The 18,950-nt window shown below is 35.8% G+C and overlaps 1 protein-coding gene across 1 annotated transcript; it reads left to right on the top strand.

The window, feature by feature from the left end:
• The first annotated feature begins 1,956 nt into the window (after nt 1–1,956).
• On the top strand, nt 1,957–17,534 carry ggctb (gamma-glutamylcyclotransferase b). Its single transcript, XM_058746067.1, has 5 exons — nt 1,957–2,108; nt 6,683–6,834; nt 11,763–11,908; nt 12,909–13,041; nt 17,196–17,534. The coding sequence occupies exons 1-5, from the start codon at nt 2,018–2,020 to the stop codon at nt 17,361–17,363; spliced, it is 690 nt and encodes a 229-aa protein (XP_058602050.1). The 5' UTR covers nt 1,957–2,017; the 3' UTR covers nt 17,364–17,534.
• The last annotated feature ends 1,416 nt before the right edge of the window (nt 17,535–18,950 follow it).

Here is an 18,950-nt window from a genome sequence, read left to right as displayed (position 1 = left end):
GGTAAATGTCCTGACAGGCTCTGACATGCTGCCGCCAAACCGCTGTGGGGAAGTGTGACCTTGTGACCTTTGTTAAACACAAAAACCATTCAATGTCTCTTCACATTAATGATCGGTTCATGCAACTGCAATTAAAGGAATCGTTAAGCCAAAAATGAGAATTTGCTGAAAATGTGCTCACCCTCAGGTCATCCGAGACACAGATGAGTTTGTTTCTTCATCAGATTTAGAGAAATGCAGCATTGTATCGGTGTCTCAGCAATGGATGCTCTGCAGTGAATGGGTGCCGTCAGAATGAGAGTCCAAACAGCTGATAAAAACATCACAATAATCCACACCACTCCAGTCCATCACTGTTTTTGGGGTGAACTATTTTTTTAAGGACACTGTTGCATAACAAACTGGATGTAAATCTGTCAGCTGGGTATCACATATATAACAGAAGTGGGTTTTTAGGACAAAAGGGACTATCTGTAATGGTCATTAAGTTGGTGTATTGCTGGATTCATGACTCGTGGGAAACTAAACTCTCTGTGCAAAACTACCCGTGACTGATCTTCACCACAGAAACCACAAGGGGAGGGAGGCATAGTTATACATTAGTTATTAAAACATTAGTTTAGCATGCATTTCACAGATTTGACGTCAATAAACCTAGTGACTCGTCCTTCATCTAAAGAGCTCAGTGCATAAACCTAGTATTTTCAGCTGGTCTTTCCATTGGTAAATGAAACATTCATTCACAAGAACAAAGCAACTGTTCACAGAAGCTTAAAATCCATGCATATTTTGTTTATAGTCTGGCAATTGTTTATTAAGTGCATTAGGTTTGTGTAACAGTGCCATCTATTGGCATTGCAAATCAGAGTGCATGTGCACATGATAAATGCATTCGTGATTTTTCCTTCAAATTCTTAGATATACAACCTTTAAAAAAAAAAAAAAAAAACGTTTAATAAGTAAAATTAATATTTATTAACATTAGCTCAATTTAGCTAGAGGAGATCAATAAACCTGTTTATCTCATCTTCAGAAGTATTACAAATTTTAAGACGAATTGACAAAAATACAGACATTTGGGCAAATATTAACTGGTCCAGACAAAAGAATGAACGTTTGTTTTTAATGTACAACAAATCAAGTTTAATGTCACTGAAAGAAATTTGGCGTAGAAACTAGAAATTAGTAGATTTAGTCGATTTCACAATTAATTACAATGAACAGACCTAAACAAGACATTTTTAAGTAGAAAAACAAAGTATTTTCTTGTAAAACATAACCAAAAATTATTTTGTGTGCATTTTATTCCTGTTAAATTACTACAAAATACGTGTTTAGTAATCTTAGTGTCTACATTCACATTTATATTTACCTGACATTTATTCATGTAACTTTTACAAAAACCTGATGTCTTTCTGAATTTCAGTTCTGATTCATCAAACCCCTTTGGAGATTCAGTGACTATATGTGACCCTGGACCACAAAACCAGTCATAATATTTGAAATTGAATAATTAAGCTTTCCATTGATGTATGGTTTGTTAAGATAGGACAATATTTGGCTGAGATACAACTATTTGAAAATCTGAGGGTGCAAAAAAATATTGAGAGAATCGCCTTTAAAGTTGTCCAAATTAAGTTATTAGCAATGCATATTACTAATCAAAAATTAAGTTTTGATATATTTACGGTATGAAATTTACAAAATATCTTCATGGAACATGATTTTTACTTAATATCCTAATGATTTTTGGCATAATAGAAAAATGGATAATTTTGACCCATACAATGTATTGTTGGCTATTGCTACAAATATAGCTGTGCTGCTTATGACTGCTTTAGTGCTGCAGGGACACGTATGAAGATGTGTGAATGGATGACATTAACACTGACACACGCACACTTCTTCAAATGCATTTCAGCCGTCGGGGGTCTGACGAGATTAAAAGGGCGGCTCAGGATCCTCCCTCTGGTCCAAATGTCCTGCTCCAGCCGTCTCTCTATCCACACAGAACCAGATGAACCCTGAAACAAACATGTTCTCCGGCCAGAGCTTCATCATCAGCCTCACGCTGCTCGTCGCTGGGTTTAACCTCCTGAGCTCAGCAGGTGAGTCAAACTCTTCACATCTCATCATCATCACTAGACAAAAGGTGAAAAACTATTAACTCTGAGACACTTGCTTCTCCTCCGTCACGGTCAGTTTTTCATTATTTAACCCTCATATGTTGTGTTCTGGTCATTTTGACCCGGATTTTCTTTTTCCTGAAAATGCTAGTTAAAGTTATCGCATTGGACTAAAACTCACACAGGACATAACAAATTGCTAAAAAAAAAAATTCTTGATAACTTTTGTATATTTTGGGACGTTTTCCCCCAACTTATTACACTTGTCAAAAATGACCAACCTACAAACTTATAAATCTCTGATTATGCTGCATTATTATTACCAAATCTTGGATTCTGTCTTTTTATCAACTTGTTTTCTTTCAATTAGCACAGTTAATGTGATTTCTTTGATTAAATTGACTAATCGTAAACTTGAATCTGAGCTTATGCACCTCAGTTTATGAGTGAACACTGCTAAAAAAATAATGCTTTTAATAACATGCAAAATAATATAATAACCAGAAAATGAGGTGCATGAGTTAATGAGGCCTATGATCAATCAGTTCCAAAAAGAAATTAAAAAAAAATCAGTTCCAAAAAAAAAAAAAAAAAAAAGTGCTGACTAAAAGAAAACGAGTTAGCAAAAAGTTTGAATCCGAGATTTGGTGAAAATACAGCAATTTAAAAGTCTGGTCATTTTTTGTTCAGGAACACCAAATTAGGAAAAGGATTTTCATCACAGCACAAGGGTTAAGCTCAGCTGCTCTTGTTTAATGGATGATTATCTTGGATCTCGAGACAATAAATCTAAATCAAGAGATCCTAAAAAATAAAATCAGTTCTTATATATATATATATATACATTACATTTGGTGCACATTTAAGTGTTAAAACAGGAAAACACTAGTGAGACTCACAAAGCAACAGGACAAGAAGAGTTCATTATCAACATTTATGCATCATCACTTCTTGAATCATATCGTTTTATTATTTGAGATTATTCCTTTATGATATTACTTGTAGAGATGTTCCGATACCGATTCCGATACCTAGGCTCAGGGTTTCGACCGATACCGAGTACTGATCCGATACCCGGGTGTGTATTTGGTTATACAGCTGTATGTACTACTAGATCTGAATTGTTTTATGGTATGCTTCACCATAGATAGATAGATAGATAGATAGAGATATAGATAGATAGTCTGGCGAGTAAACAAAAAAATATAATATATAATGTTTGGAAAATGGCACATCTATTTAAATATCTAAAAGTACACTCTTAACATCAGTCAGTCAAGCATTATAATTGCATTATGATAATCGAGTATTATTTAATGATATAACTTTAGCAATTAGAATTAAAACTTAGTAACCATGTACAGTAGCGCTTCTAGGCATAGGCAAGCCTAGAGCGCCACCAGCTGGAGGGGCGCCAATGAGCGCACGCACTGCCGCTACATTTTAACAGGGTTTATCAAGAGTGGCACGGACACCCTGAAATATGATTGCCGCCCCCATTGGATCATTCTGACCATGCTTGTATTCCATTGGATCAGAGCGCTGTCAATTACTGCCTCTGATTGTTGCATCATGCAAAGTTTGCATTTGGATTTGGAGCGCTCAACAATGCCATTAGATCAATGGGTTCTGTCCGTGTTTAGGTAAGGCTTTTTTTTTGCCATGCAAATTCAAAGGCCAGTTTAAAATATTGGTACATAAAAAGTGCACAAAACCAGTATTTTGTTTAGGCAGTATTTGTGGCAGTCGAGAAATCATGTTTCATGTGAAACTGGTCTAAAAGGTGTGCGTTTTTACACCAATGCATAGTTAAAAGTTCAGTGTGTTGTGTAATATTCCCATATAAAACTTTTACAGCCAATTAAAATCAATACAATTAAGATCAATACATACTTAAACCGCTTTGTCAAATTGAATGCATCCTTACAGAAGTGTCGAAATGCTGAATCAATGAATTCGCTTCCAAAAAATAAATAATAATAATTCGCTTCCAACAGCGCTTAAAGAGAGTAGCGTCATACATAGAGGGCAGAGCGTCGCGTTATTTAAAGGGGAAGTCCACACGTTTATGAGTAATAAAAGACAAGTAGCTGCATTCTGATTACTTTTATGTCACTGATCAGGCTTTTATAGGCCTATGTAGTTTGGGGTAACAAAGGGTTTTATAGGTTTGACTGAAATAATATTGCAATAACTGACACAACAACAACAAAACAATTGAACAAAAAAACAGATAAAGTCAAAAAGTAGCCATTGCTAATATCTAAACATGTATCCAAATCCAAATGTAATAAAATTCATTTATGTCTGATGACAATTTCTTAGCAACTAGGGATTGTTACATAGAGCTATAAAGGCATCCAGTGGCTATAATGGTATCACAGATAATAAATTGTGCAAAATGTTTTATCTTAACAGTCAATTTACAAATAGGCCTAATGCCTTCAGATTTGTGGAACTCACAATGTGCTGAATTAGTGTCGTTACTATGACAACCAATTGAAATGTGACAAGAAACTGATGTCTGAAAAGAAATTATATATATATATATATATATATATATATATGGGGATTTAATAGGGATCCCTAATAGGGATTTCGCCTAGGGCATCAAAATGGCTAGAAACCACCCCGACCATGTATGAATGCATATTAGTCATTTTAACTGAACTTAGGACTGGTGGTGGTGCTTTTTTGGTCATTCAGTGTTTCTGTAAATAATGGGGGGAAAACTATCAATAATACTGATAAGATAATAATCATACTATGAATTCTACTAAGAACAACATAAAATGCACTAAGGATTAACGAGCTGCTGGATTCATGAATATTAATCACGTTGTCTGCGTTCGCTCGAACTGATTTGCTGAAATCAAACCAGGGACGATAATAGGTGAGCGCCAGCCAATGAGATTGTCGTTTGCGCATTAGCTCCGCCTACTACCGGAGAACCCGGCAGTTCTTCAAACTCAAAGCTGAAGAGTTCCAAAGGAACTCCGTTATTTTGACAGGAAAATACAACAAAGAATATTGTTTTCATAACATTCGGAATTGATGCGCTAAGACACACACACTCTCTCTCTCTCTCTCTCCCTCCCTCTCGAGGAAAAAGCAAAGCGACTGCGAGTCGTGCGCTTCACACTAGACACACTACGGTACGTCAAATACAGGTGCGCTGCGCATCCATTCATCTGATCTGAAAAACAGCACAGACCGCTTGACGGAGAGCGAAGCTCTGAAGCGCTCAGTCAGAGTGTTCGGAGAGTGACAATATATCTGTGCTAAACTTATACATAGCCTCCAACTCACACACTGGCGAGTAAAATCTGAGCATTTATTAGCCAGTGGCTAATATTATACACTATTTAGTCGCCCAGGGTGAAGATTTAGTCACATACGCGAGTGATTTACTGGCAATGTAATAGCACGTTTGTATTTATTAGCTTGGTTGCTTGTGGCAAACAGCACAACTTCCTGTGTTTGCATTCTGAGCAGCGAAGAAGAATTTATTTCCGATTTGCAGCATTATGCAAAACTAGCAGGCATAACTATAGGTCTTGTTTAAAAATGGTATCGGATCGGTACAAGGGTTCAAGTACTCACCGATACCGATGCCAGTATTTTTTGTGATATCGGTGGAATTTCCGATACTAGTATCGGAATCCGAACAACCCTAATTACTTGTATAATCAGCTAAAATGCAACAAAAAATAATGAAACTTGAATGTAAAGGATGTAGAGAAAATCAATCTCAGGTCAAATCAACAGTCACTGGCATTTACAGTATATACAGTCAATATACAAAAAGCAATCTTTATATAGTGAGTATGTTTGCGCAACTTCTGTTATTCAAATGCATTTCAAGACGCCATTATATGGAGCTTAAAATATGACAAAACTATTTGAATTTGAATTGTGTAAATTTGAATTATTGACAAGTGTCATTTAACAAAACTGAATACTATGTGGCATTTAACATAGTTCTGAATTTTTTAACTTGAATATTTAACACTTGAAATTTTAAAACAATTGAATTTTTATGGAAGTTTTATAGACATATATTTTCAAACAGCTGATTTTTTTTTTTTGTTCTAAAATTCGTAGACTGCAAATATCCAGTTTTAAAAATACAGATTCAAGTTTTCAAGAGGAAGAAGAAATTCAGAACGTCAAATTCAATATTCAAAATTCAAAGCGCAGAAATTCAGATCGTACAGAAATTATGCATGTCTTATATATTGGAAACCTACGTAAGTTGCATTATTTGGGTGAATTTTAGGGGTGAATTTTGACTGCTTAAAGGTAATTTCTGCTGCGTCCGCTAGAGGGACGGTTGGGAAAGTTCTTGCTGATAGTGGTTAGGGTCAGAAGAATGCAGGGGGCTGAACAGCGCTTAGGCACACAATGGATTTGCATGAGAATGGAGCTCCGCTAACAGAGGTGTTTTCCATCTCATTCGCTCTGAGCCCTGGTGAGCTGATTCAACGCAAAACTGGCCCTCTTCCATTTCTTCACCCTGTCCCTCCTCTTCCTCATCCTCGTCCTCATCCTCCTAGCCCCTCTGCCCTCTGAAGACTCAGTGATGGACAACAGTGACCGGCAGAACGGATCCACATTCCTGTACTTCGCTTACGGCAGCAACCTGCTGAAAGAGCGGCTGCAGCTGAAGAACCCTTCAGCCACCATCAACTGCGTCGCCAAACTCAAGGTATCTGTCTGTCTGTCTGTCTATCTGTCTGTCTATCTATCTATCTATCTGAACATCTATCTGTCTTTCTGTCTGTCTGTCTATCTGTCTGTCTATCTATCTATCTGAACATCTATCTATCTGAACATCTGTCTTTCTGTCTATCTATCTGTCTGTCTGTACATTTGTCTGTCTATCTTGTCTGTCTGTCTGTCTGTCTGTCTATCTATCTTGTCTGTCTATCTACCTATCAATCTGAACATTTATCTGTCTGTCTGTCTATCTGAACATCTATCTATCTGTCTGTCTGTCTGTCTGTCTATCTATCTGAACATCTATCTATCTGAACATCTATCTGTCTGTCTATCTACCTATCAATCTGAACATTTATCTGTCTGTCTGTCTATCTGAACATCTATCTATCTGTCTGTCTGTCTGTCTGTCTATCTATCTGAACATCTATCTATCTGAACATCTATCTTGTCTGTCTATCTACCTATCAATCTGAACATTTATCTGTCTGTCTGTCTATCTGAACATCTATCTATCTGTCTGTCTGTCTGTCTATCTATCTAGCTGAACATCTATCTGTCTGAACATCTATCTGTCTGTCTGTCTATATATCTATCTGTCTGTCTGTACATTTGTCTGTCTATCTTGTCTGTCTGTCTGTCTGTCTATCTTGTCTGTCTATCTACCTATCAATCTGAACATTTATATGTCTGTCTGTCTATCTATCTATCTATCTATCTATCTATCTATCTATCTATCTATCTATCTATCTATCTGTCTGTCTGTCTGTCTGTCTGTCTGTCTGTCTGTCTGTCTGTCTGTCTGTCTATCTATCCATCCATCTATCTGTCCGTCTATCTGAACATTTATCTATCTGTCTGTCTGTCTATCTATCTGTCTGTCTACCTATCTGAACATTTATCTATCTGTCTGTCTGTCTGTCATCATCTATCTATCTGACCATTTATCTATCTGTCTGGCTGGCTGTCTATCTATCTGTCTACCTATCTGACCATTTATCTATCTGTCTGAACATTTATCTGTCTGTCTGTCTGTCTCTGTCTGTCTGTCTGTCTGTCTGTCTGTCATCATCTATCTATCTATCTATCTGTCTGTCTATCTGAACATTTATCTGTCTGTCTGTCTATCTATCTGTCTGTCTACCTATCTGAACATTTATCTATCTGTCTGTCTGTCTGTCATCATCTATCTATCTGACCATTTATCTATCTGTCTGGCTGGCTGTCTATCTATCTGTCTACCTATCTGACCATTTATCTATCTGTCTGAACATTTATCTGTCTGTCTGTCTGTCTCTGTCTGTCTGTCTGTCTGTCTGTCTGTCATCATCTATCTATCTATCTATCTGTCTGTCTATCTGAACATTTATCTGTCTGTCTGTCTATCTATCTGTCTGTCTACCTATCTGAACATTTATCTATCTGTCTGTCTGTCTGTCATCATCTATCTATCTGACCATTTATCTATCTGTCTGGCTGGCTGTCTATCTATCTGTCTACCTATCTGACCATTTATCTATCTGTCTGAACATTTATCTGTCTGTCTGTCTGTCTGTCTGTCTGTCTGTCTGTCTGTCTGTCTGTCTATCTATCTATCTATCTGAATATTTATCTACCTGTCTGTCTATCTATTTATCTGTCTACCTATCTGAACATCTATCTATCTGAACATGTCTGTCTGTCTGTCTGTCTATCTATCTATCTATCTATCTATCTATCTATCTATCTGAACATTTATCTATCTGTCTGTCTGTCTATCTATCTGAAGATCTATCTATCTATCATATGTCTGTCTGTCTGTCTATCTATCTTGTCTGTCTATCTACCTATCAATCTGAACATTTATCTATCTATCTGTCTGTCTATCTATCTGTCTGAACATTTATCTGTCTGTCTATCTGAACATCTATCTATCTATCTATCTATCTATCTATCTATCTATCTATTTCTCTATCTATCTCTCTATCTATCTATCTATCTGTCAACATCTATCTATCTATCTGAACATCTATCTGTCTGTCCATCTGTCTGAAGATCTATCTATCTATCTATCTATCTATCTACAGTGAGGAAAATAAGTATTTGAACACCCTGCTATTTTGCAAGTTCTCCCACTTAGAAATCATGGAGGGTCTGAAATTGTCATCGTAGGTGCATGTCCACTGTGAGAGACATAATCTAAAAAAAATCCAGAAATCACAATGTATGATTTTTAACTATTTATTTGTATGATACAGCTGCAAATAAGTATTTGAACACCTGAGAAAATCAATGTTAATATTTGGTACAGTAGCCTCTGTTTGCAATTACAGAGGTCAAACGTTTCCTGTAGTTTTTCACCAGGTTTGCACACACTGCAGGAGGGATTTTGGCCTCCTCCACACAGATCTTCTCTAGATCAGTCAGGTTTCTGGCCTGTCGCTGAGAAACACGGAGTTTGAGCTCCTCCAAAGATTCTCTATTGGGTTTAGGTCTGGAGACTGGCTAGGCCACGCCAGAACCTTGATATGCTTCTTACAGAGCCACTCCTTGGTTATCCTGGCTGTGTGCTTGGTCATTGTCATGTTGGAAGACCCAGCCTCGACCCATCTTCAATGCTCTAACTGAGGGAAGGAGGTTGTTCCCCAAAATCTCGCAATACATGGCCCCGGTCATCCTCTCCTTAATACAGTGCAGTCGCCCTGTCCCATGTGCAGAAAAACACCCCAAAGCATGATGCTACCACCCCATGCTTCACAGTAGGGATGGTGTTCTTGGGATGGTACTCATCATTCTTCTTCCTCCAAACACGTTTAGTGGAATTATGACCAAAAGTTCTATTTTGGTCTCATCTGACCACATGACTTTCTCCCATGACTCCTCTGGATCATCCAAATGGTCATTGGCAAACTTAAGTCGGCCTGGACATGTGCTGGTTTAAGCAGGGGAACCTTCCGTGCCATGCATGATTTCAAACCATGACGTCTTCGTGTATTACCAACAGTAACCTTGGAAACGGTGGTCCCAGCTCTTTTCAGGTCATTGACCAGCTCCTCCCGTGTAGTTCTGGGCTGATTTCTCACCTTTCTTAGGATCATTGAGACCCCACGAGGTGAGATCTTGCATGGAGCCCCAGTCCGAGGGAGATTGACAGTCATGTTTAGCTTCTTCCATTTTCTAATGATTGCTCCAACAGTGGACCTTTTTCACCAAGCTGCTTGGCAATTTCCCGTAGCCCTTTCCAGCCTTGTGGAGGTGTACAATTTTGTCTCTAGTGTCTTTGGACAGCTCTTTGGTCTTGGCCATGTTAGTAGTTGGATTCTTACTGATTGTATGGGGTGGACAGGTGTCTTTATGCAGCTAACGACCTCAAACAGGTGCATCTAATTTAGGATAATAAATGGAGTGGAGGTGGACATTTTAAAGGCAGACTAACAGGTCTTTGAGGGTCAGAATTCTAGCTGATAGACAGGTGTTCAAATACTTATTTGCAGCTGTATCATACAAATAAATAGTTAAAAAATCATACATTGTGATTTCTGGATTTTTTTTTTTAGATTATGTCTCTCACAGTGGACATGCACCTACGATGACAATTTCAGACCCCTCCATGATTTCTAAGTGGGAGAACTTGCAAAATAGCAGGGTGTTCAAATACTTATTTTCCTCACTGTATATATCTATCTATCTATCTGAACATTTATCTGCCTGTCTGTCTGTCTCTGAACATCTATCTATCTATCTATCTATCTATCTATCTGTCTGTCTGTCTCTGAACATCTATCTATCTATCTATCTATCTATCTATCTATCTATCTGGGTGTTTAACTATACTATCTATCATCCATCTTTTTATTCATGTATCCATCAATCCATTCATCTGTTTATCCATCTGTCTATCTATCTAAATGTTTATCCATCTATCGAACTGTGTAACTATATCTATCTATCCATCCATCTATCTATATTTTTATCCATTTATCCATGTATTTATCCATCTATCTATCTATCCACAGTCAAACCAAAATTATTCAGACAACAGATATAATTTTTGATATTTTTTTACTAGTGGGTGCAGGACACTATAGTTCATTTATGTAAGTGAGGATGGCAAAAGTAAACTGTGACATATTTTATGCAAAAATTCTTCATACAGTGGACTACCAGTAAAATTGATTAAAATCTGACAAATTATTCAGACATTTTTACCTGACCCTGTTTTGCTTAAGTGTTTTTTCTTTATTTGTTAATGCCGTTTTTAACCTTTTTATATGAAATACTGAACAAAATTAAGCATTGCTTGTAACTGGTTGACCTAAATTGTTATTATCTAATTGTGTATAACATAATCAAGATGAATTTGTGACCCTGGACCACAAAACCAGTCATAAGGGTCAATTTTTTTGAAATTGAGAATTATACATCATCTGAAAGTTGAATAAATAAGATTTCCATTGATGTATGGTTTGTTAGGATAGGACAATATTTGGCTGAAATCTGGAATCTGAGGGTGCAAAATTAAAATATTGAGAAAATCGCCTTTAAAGTTGTTCAAATGAAGTTCTTAATCAAATTACTAATCAAAAATGAAGTTTTGATATATTTATGGTAGTAAATTTACAAAATATCTTCATGGAACATGATCTTTACTTAATATCCTAATGATTTTTGGCATAAAAGAAAAAATTATAATTTTGACCCATACAATGTATTGTTGGCTATTGCTACAAATATACCTGTGCTACTTATGACTGCTTTTGTGCTCCAGGGTCACATTTGTTCTGACACAGTTTAACTCTGAGTTCTTGTCATGTTTAGAAAATGGTAATAAAATTAGCGAATAAACTGTGATAATGTGAGAAATGCTGAAGGTGTCCGAATAAATTTTGGTTTGACTGTATTTATCTACCCATGTAACTGACTGGTCTTCCTCTCCAGGATTATAAACTGGTCTTCGGGAATCATAAAGGACTGGCGAGTCAGCGCTGGCACGGCGGCGTCGCGACCATCGAACACAGCCCAGGGGACGTGGTTTGGGGTGTCGTGTGGACAATGAACATGTCGGACCTCGAGTCCCTCGACAGGTAGACTCTTTCAGACCCCAAACACACACATACAGTACACTCAAAAATTCTGGGTTGTTTCAACCCAACTTTGGGTCAAATATGGACTAACCCAACTTTTGGGTTAAAAATGTATCACTGGCGGGCCCAGTGGCGCTCTTTTTTTGTTGTCTTTGATCTCCATCACATATTTTAGTAATTAAAGCTTAAAACCTTAGAATTCATCCTGTGAAAACCATTTTTAAATCGGACATTGCATTACCGTGGAAATGGTACTTTAAAATATTTTATTAGTCTCCTCCCCTTAGTGGGTGGAGTCCAGTGTCGTATTACAAAATAGATTACGGTCTTTTAGAATCAAAATTTTATATAATCTTGACAAAATACATATTGTTGGAAAGGTCTGAGTCTCAAAATTCCATATTTGGTGGTTATTGTTTGATGGACGTAATATTGACTGAGAAATTTAGACATTTGTGACAGAAAAATGCATAACAATGGAGTTTTGATGGCTGTTTGTGGTATAACGCCCCCAAATAAAATCTCACAGGAACCTACATTTTTTTTTATATCAACTTCAAATTTGGAACATAATTTATTTAGACATAACTCTTTAATTTGAGCAATTTTGAATTCAAAAATATTTTGTAATATTTATTTTATATAAAATAAACAAAATTTTGTCAATTTTCTTTACAGTAAATTTAAACTTCTATAACTTTTTGATACTTTAATATTTTGAAATGATTCCACTTCTGCAGTAATCTAAAAAAGGGTCCAACCTTAGGTCTGTATTCCAAAGCGTTCATGAATTATAACAATTTAAGTTTGGATAATGCACTTTCACCTCTATGATCAAAAATTAGAGGCGACACTTAATGTGCAGCTGGGTTAGTCCATATTTGACCCAAATTTGGGTTGAAACAACCCAGCATTTTTTACTCAGAGATATTCATGTAGAAACGCAGCAGTAGTAAGTGAGTGTTGGAGCTCTTCATGCGTGCTGGATGTTCCTCTGCAGGCAGGAGAACGTTAAAATGGGCACCTACAGTCCAGTGGAGGTGAACGTCTCCACCAGCGGACAGGACCTCAGCTGTCGGACGTACATCATGAACAGCTGCGTTTATGCACCACCTTCACCGCAGTATCTACAGGTACGGCCTCCTGCGCGCTTTAACAAGTCTCAGAAATATGCCTTTTATCAGGACAGTGGTTCACAACACTCGTTGCAAAGCAGCTTTACAGAAAATTATAGTTTCCGCACTATATTCAGTAGTAGCTTATCAGTGTTGATGTCTATATGGCAGAAATGTACAGTAAGAATCATGCAGTTAGCTAAATGTTGCAGCAAGCAAAAAATGACGTGTTCAACCCAAGCAAAAGAATGTTAATTTGCATTTGATCAGATGTAACTGAAGTACAAGGTTATGAGATGCATTGTGTGAATGCTTGGCTAAAGAGATGTGTCTTTAATCTAGATTTAAACAGAGAGAGTGTCTCTGAACCCCGAACGTTATCAGGAAGGCTATTCAAGAGTTTGGGAGCCAAGTGTGAAAAAGCTGTACCTCCTTTAGTGGACTTTGGTACTACCAAGAGACCTTAGAGAGCGTGATGGATTGTAGCCTAGTTAAGTACGCAGGAGCTAAACCATTAAGGGCCTTATAGGCAAGTAATATTAATATTTTGGAACTGATACAGAACTTAATAGGCAGCCAGTGCAGAGAATGTAAAATTGAGGTAATATGATCATATTTTCTTGACCTGGTAAGGACTCTAGCCGCTGCATTTTGGATTAACTGTAGCTTGTTTACTGAAGATGCAGGAAGACTTTCAAAAGGGAAGCAAGATGGCTTAACATTACTTAAAACCTGAGACGCACTGCACGATTTTAGCAATGCTATAAGATCATTGCATGTCACACTGTGTGACATGCATCTAATAAACTTGGCTACGACGTGTGTGTGGACTTCACAATGATGACACGTATTGACTCGTACTGTAGAAGAATAAAACGTCATCAGCTAGTGGTAAACAAAAAGAGCATGATAAATCTCACTTTAGCCATTGTAGTTTTTGTGTGTGCTGAAAAAAAGTGGAAGTGGCGAAAGAGGAAGGGATAAGAGCTTGAGGTAAGCAGTTTTATGTTTTAGTGCCATGTCGCATTTTTATTGGTTGGTCAGTAAACGTGGATCGTAGCTGCAAACACACAGTGCGATGGTTATGCTGTATTTCTGACATTGTCAGAAAATGATCTTTGATCGCAAGACAGGGTCTTTGACCCTCTCTCATGGTACGGCACAGGACCACCGATTAGGAGACACAATCACAGAAATCGCCACGATTTTTTCACGATGCCAATCTTTAGTCTGGGACAGCCAAAAATCATGCATAAATCTTATTTTAATTCAAGCCCTTAACAAGAACCACCAGGATTTTCACAGTCTAGGATAAATAAGGAAGTATCATTTTAAAGGTGTGATATCTAGACCTGGAAAAACCTTGGAAATGTATGCATTATAAAAATATATTATTCTAGTTATTTAAAAAAATATATTTTTAATATAAAAAATGATAAAAATATTTGTAAAAATATTTATTTAAATAATATATTTTAGAGCTTGGCATAGCTGGAATAATATTTTTTTTACACATAATTTTGACCAAATGGAAATCAATGGAAATTTATAATTTTGTGTTATTCTAGATTATTCTAGTTGATTTTTTTTAAAGATTTTTTTTATTTTTTTTTACAGTCTCTAGCAAATAAAAATATTTTTGAGCTTTGCATAACCAGAATAATGTGTTTTACTCACAATTTCTAGCAAATAAAATATTCTTGGGCTTTGCATAACCAGAATGATATTTTTAAACACAATTTCTAGCAAATAATATATTTTAGAGCTTAGCATAACTATAAACTATAACGTTATTCTAGTAATGCCAAGCTCTAAAATATTTTATCTGGAAATTGTGAGAAAAAACCGAGACAAAAAGAACACAAAAGCAGTTTCGTAAGATGTCACATGATAGTTTTGTATGAGCAACGGACTGAAAATGAAATAGTTATTCATTAATAATCACTTCCTCCAGTGGGTTGTTAACTGCTTCGGTTGAATCGCTGATTCAGAAAGTTGAACTCGGCTCACTTGGATTCATGAACGAATCATTCAGACAATAACATCTCTGAATTAATTATTTAATTCTGATTTCCTAGCCTCTATTGTGTGTGAAATCACAGCAACAACAACAACAAAAACAGAAACACATGCTTCTCTAAACAGAGTAATCTGATATCATTCTTCAAAACAGAACGTGTTTGTTATTTGTGCTGCTGGCGAAAGGACAATGTTGTGGTGTTTTTTTCTGGCGGTTGCTCCGGCCAGCTTTGTATGAGACAATAGAGCACCGCCAGCAACTGGGTCAGTGATACAACAAAAACACATCAAACCGAAGCATCCGGAATATGCACTATAATTTTCATAATACAATACAAGAGTCTCTGTCACAAGATAACTTCTGCATATTTATGCATTTAAATTGGACATGTCAGTTTTAGTATACGAAAATAGGCACGCAGCACGTGTGCTTATGAATTTATAAATAAATCTCTGTACTGTCCTAAACACTTGCATGCAAAACATATCGTTCTTGTCACATGCACATTAAACAATTTTTACTGTAAAACATGTCAAATTTAGTTTGCAACACCATGTAATGACGAAAAATTCTGGCGATTACAGGGTTTCTGCAAATTTATGACTTTAAGACCTGTTTGACCAATTAAAGAAAATTTAAGAAATAAAGGGAACACGCCATGTCAATACTGTATGTTCTATGAATATTTAAAAATAAAAGTTCCAACTGATCTCCATTACTTTTTAACAGAGGCGGACAGTAGTGAAGTATTTTTACTCTGCTTTAAAAGTACTTTTCAAGTGTTTTTCTTTAGAAAACTTTTACTTCACAGCATTCCAAAGCATATTGCACTTTTTACTGCACTACGTTTCATGTTAAATATCATTTAATACTTAATTACATTAGAAATCTAGTACTTTCTTACTGTTACTCAAGTAAGAGTAATTCAAAGATTTACTTGAGTACAAGAAAGTAGTAAATTTTTAATGTTCTTAAGTATTAAAGGTTAAACAAACAACAACTTTTATTTATGAAATGTAGTGCATTATGCTTTGGAATATAGTGAAGTAAAGTTTTCCAAAGAAAAACACTCATTTACATTTACTTGAGTAAAGTAAAAATACTTCACTACTGTCCACCTCTGCTTTTTAATTCATTTTACACACACACAAAAATAGCTTAACAAGAAAATAAAATAACTTTTACTGTATCTTCTGATCACAATGCTCAGAATTGATGTTCTTCTTCAGAATTTTTGTCTTGTTTTCCAGTGCAAATTTCTAAAATATTCTCAAATCAAGATGCAAAAATGGCATATAATAAGATATTTATTAAAGCGATGTGAATTTATGATAAAAAAGGGACAGATATTTGGCAATGGGCTCAGAAAAATCTACTTATTTCTTGGTAAAACAAGTTTTCGTTCCGCATTGACAGATATTTGTTCTTGTTTTAAGCATAAACTCATTTAATTTTGTTCAGTTTCTCAAAAAACAAGATGTTATATCTTCATTTTGCATTTTAAGTAAATGTGTCTTTATTTTAGGACGTTTAGATAATTGTACTGGCAAACAAGACAAAAATACTGAGGAAGAACAGCACTTTTGTGCATTGTGTTCAGAAGATACAGTAAAAGTTTTTACTTTTTTTTTTTTTTTTTGTAATGCATGCAACATTTAATACCATGACTTTATGAATAAAAAAATTTCTGCTCTGATTTAAGACCTTTTAAGTCCTTACTGTGTGAAAGGCTGAATTAAGACTTTTTAATCCAGAAAGAAGAAAGAAATGGTGTCAGGACCCAAGATATCCTTAATAAAGTCATTTACATTTTAACCTAAAATCTAAAATCATTTAATTTAAATCACATTTATGAACTTTGCACTTACAGAAGACAAATAAAAGCAGGTTTTTAACCAAAAAACAAAAAATTTAAAATCTGTAATAGAGCCAGTTGAACAATCAGCTCAAATTCTGACACAAAAACGACACACTGTTCACTTTACATGATGAATATTCCTGTTCTTGGCTGGAATAAACTATATTTTATGATGACACTCAAAAGTCTGTCAATGCAAGTCTTGATTGCTGCAGAGGGTGTGTTCTCTGTATAACTGTATGACAGAAATATCTTCAAGATGCCAGTAGAAATGAAGTACCTTCTGTGTCTCAGGTTATTGTGATGGGCGCGGAGCAGAACGGGCTGCCGGAGGAATATCAGGACAAACTACGGTCTATCGAAACCAACAAATACGAGGGACCTCTGCCTGTGATGGAAGAACTGGAGAAAGCTTTGAAAAAATCCAAAGAAAGGACAGAAGAGATTCAATCTGATGATTAGCGTCGGAGTCGCCCTCATAAATGGTGTCTATGTGCACACTTACCTGTAGTCTACAGAATGTACACCACAGCACAATTATAATAGTTCTGTTTATGCAGACGAGGGGAAGAATGTGCAGCATTTGTAACGTATGGTAGCAAAACAAAATTGCATAAAGTATTTTTGCTGGCATTCATTGTGTTGTGTTTTGCTTGTGTTATTTTCACTTCGGATTGTCGTAAAAACAACCTTTTTGGAACCTTCATTTTTAAGAGGTAATGCCAAAATGAAATAAAATAAAATTAAGAGCTGATTCCACCGTCATATTTTATAGATAGGACTAGGATTTGAACAATATTTCTATTCTCTCTTGATTTGAATGGAAGTTATGGTTATGGTTGATATAAAGTGATAGTTCACCCAAAAATATGTTGACAGTAGCCATTGACTTCCATAGTATTTTTTTTACTACCATCAATGGTTTAGTTACCAACATTCTTAAAAAATTAAAAAAAATCTTCTTCTGTGTAGAATGAGTAAAAGAATGAATTTTAATTTTTGGGTGAATTATCCATTTATGTTGCTGTCAAGCTGCTAAAATGGTTGGAATCCCATACTTTTGCATTTGTCCCAACATTATGCAGAAAACAATATTTTTGAAGAAGGTTATCATCAGGCAAGTTCTCATACTTCATAAACCAAGTGTGTAGAGTTTAGTAGAGATGCACCTACCGATATCCAGCAACTACTAAATTGTCCCTAGAAATAATTTTGATTGCTCAAGTTTGTGTATGTAACTATAGTTTCCAAAGTCGGTCATCACTTGATATGATTTTCAAGGGTGTAGAATTACCGTAAGTAGAGATGCTATAACATGTTCCTACCTAAATTGTCCCTAGTAATAATTTTGATCAAACAATTAAATGTCTTTTCTCTTCTGCTATGCCAAAGTCACCCTACACTGTTAACGCTATCTAGGTAACAAACTTAGGTTATAAAAACTTTGTGGGAACATTTTGAAATGTTTCTAAAATGTTAAAACGTCCAGTTTTCTTGTCGGGGTTGTAATGCTTTTTAAAGGTTACAAAAATGTTTCTTGCAACATTCTACTAACTTTATTATCACCCGAAATATAACATTATTTGAATATTCTAAGACCGCTAAAACGTCCAGTTTTCTTGTTGTGAGTAGAACGCTATTCAAAGGTTACAAAAACATTTCTTACAACATAAGAAATGTTGTAAGAAAGACGTTCCCTTGGAAGGGTTTGAATTGTTTTGAAAGAACATTAGGACAACATTCTGTTTTGCTGAAAAAAACAAAAAACAACAACAAAAAAAACCAAAACAATAGAAACCATTACAGAAATTCCAATGGTTCCCACTATACCACAAACATTACAAACTATCAACGTTTAACTATTAAAACCATTAAAAAATGGTTTTCTGTAGTGTGTTTTGGGACATATTCCATTAGGATTTAGTGGTGTTAACAAGCCACCTATAGAAGACGAACAATTACACTAGAGTTTCCATTAAAACCAATACAAGTCCCATTGCCAATTCAAATTCTATGATGGTTTCTATTGTTTTTTTCCAGCAGGGTTGG

Source organism: Onychostoma macrolepis, chromosome 16 (genome assembly GCF_012432095.1).
Source record: "Onychostoma macrolepis isolate SWU-2019 chromosome 16, ASM1243209v1, whole genome shotgun sequence".
Classification (NCBI taxonomy): Eukaryota; Metazoa; Chordata; class Actinopteri; order Cypriniformes; family Cyprinidae; genus Onychostoma; species Onychostoma macrolepis.
Note: the sequence above shows the minus strand (reverse complement) of the source record. Positions and strands in the feature narration are given on the sequence as shown.

What these genes read in the sequence shown, in the direction of transcription:
- ggctb (XM_058746067.1), top strand. Translation starts at nt 2,018, where the DNA reads ATGAACCCTGAAACAAACATGTTCTCCGGCCAGAGCTTCATCATCAGC. An exon ending in TAACCTCCTGAGCTCAGCAG is followed by an intron (nt 2,109 to 6,682) that starts GTGAGTCAAACT and finishes TCATCCTCCTAG; the next exon opens with CCCCTCTGCCCTCTGAAGAC. An exon ending in ACTGCGTCGCCAAACTCAAG is followed by an intron (nt 6,835 to 11,762) that starts GTATCTGTCTGT and finishes CTTCCTCTCCAG; the next exon opens with GATTATAAACTGGTCTTCGG.